This window comes from Jatropha curcas, chromosome 6 (genome assembly GCF_041381405.1).
Source record: "Jatropha curcas cultivar XTBG-Jc1 chromosome 6, XTBG_Jcur_1.0, whole genome shotgun sequence".
NCBI lineage: Eukaryota > Viridiplantae > Streptophyta > Magnoliopsida > Malpighiales > Euphorbiaceae > Jatropha > Jatropha curcas.
Window position 1 is genome coordinate 22,452,652 of NC_143156.1, and position 1,334 is coordinate 22,453,985.

Here is a 1,334-nt window from a genome sequence, read left to right on the forward strand (position 1 = left end):
ATTTTACGAGCTTTCCATCATTGATTAGTTTAGTGCTTGATTTTATCTTGACTTTGTAATTGGCTTGACTTTGCAGTATCAGAGAGGAAGATTGAAAGACTAGAGCTCCAAATATAGCCTACACACACACACACACACACACACATATATATATATATATATATATATATATATATATGGCCACAGCCATAAACCAAAACATAAACCAAGACATATTTAACTTAAAACGGAACACAAAATCTTCCAAATAGCATATTATAAGTTCTACGTTAAATAAAAACAAAAACACTGAACAATGCTCCTTAAACAAACTTGTTAGTATTGAGGAAGACATCAGTCAAAACATTCTCAGACCTCAAAGACTCTTTCAGCAGCTTCAAACCCTGACAGCAATCCAAATAAAACAAACATCAGCTTTAATGTTACTATAATTTATACGAAATTATTATTATACATAAAAACTAAATGCTTAATCTGGTAAAATTAAAATTGATGTATTTAACTAAATGTACGTACCTCATTCACTCCAATATCAACTTCCTTCTCTTCAAGAGAACTAAGATCACCATCTTCCTTGGAACCTTCTTCAGCTGTAGCTGCTGGATCAACATAAGGCACTTGTGTAGACATTATGGTGTTGCAGCTAGGGCAGATAGAGTTCGGGCCAGTAGCCACGTATTGATGATACACATAGCGACCGTCAACAGGAGTTCTGATATTGAAATTGCAACACACATATGCCTTTTGATTGAGAGGTTCATTGCTTTGGGATAACAAGAGGGGACTCTTGAACTCAGTAGCACAAATAGGAACTCTTGGCTTTAAAATGGATTCTTTATTTTGGGTTGGTTGAAGAAACGTTTGGCTTAGGGATTCAATGCTTTCATAAAGTTTGCCTAAGCAACCCACCATTGAATTCTTTGTTAAGAGTCTAATCACAGTTCCTAAGGGCAATGACATGAGGCTGAAAAGGAAATCAACGAACTCCTTTCCTGCTTCTGCAAAAAGAACTCTTTGGCACTTTTTGTCTATGAGAAGCTTTACTCTTAGGTTGGATTTTGAAGTTGCCATTGAACTTTTTGCTTTAGTGACTGTTCGAAAGATAATCATGGGTACGATGGCTTTGAGGTTCTTATACATGATCAAATGTGGAAAGCGAATGGTCGAAGAACGCAAAGAAGAAGAAGAGTCGTGTCGAGTAATTACATTAATTAATTGTTAATTTTTGGATTTCCAACAGTTGAAGCACACAAGGAGGAGAGAGAGCACGAGTCAAAACAAGTGATTACGTTAAGAATTCGCAAAAGTTCATCTACCCCTTTGTTTCTTGAATA

The 1,334-nt window shown here is 35.8% G+C and overlaps 1 protein-coding gene across 1 annotated transcript; it reads right to left on the reverse strand.

Moving 5' to 3' along the window:
* Positions 1-302: 302 nt before the first annotated feature.
* On the reverse strand, positions 303-1,071 carry LOC149495726 (uncharacterized). Its single transcript, XM_089723243.1, has 2 exons — positions 517-1,071; positions 303-383 (listed from the first exon to the last, which is right to left on the reverse strand). Exons 1-2 carry the CDS (start codon positions 1,069-1,071, stop codon positions 303-305), a joined length of 636 nt encoding a protein of 211 aa, XP_089579369.1.
* Between the last annotated feature and the right edge of the window lie 263 nt (positions 1,072-1,334).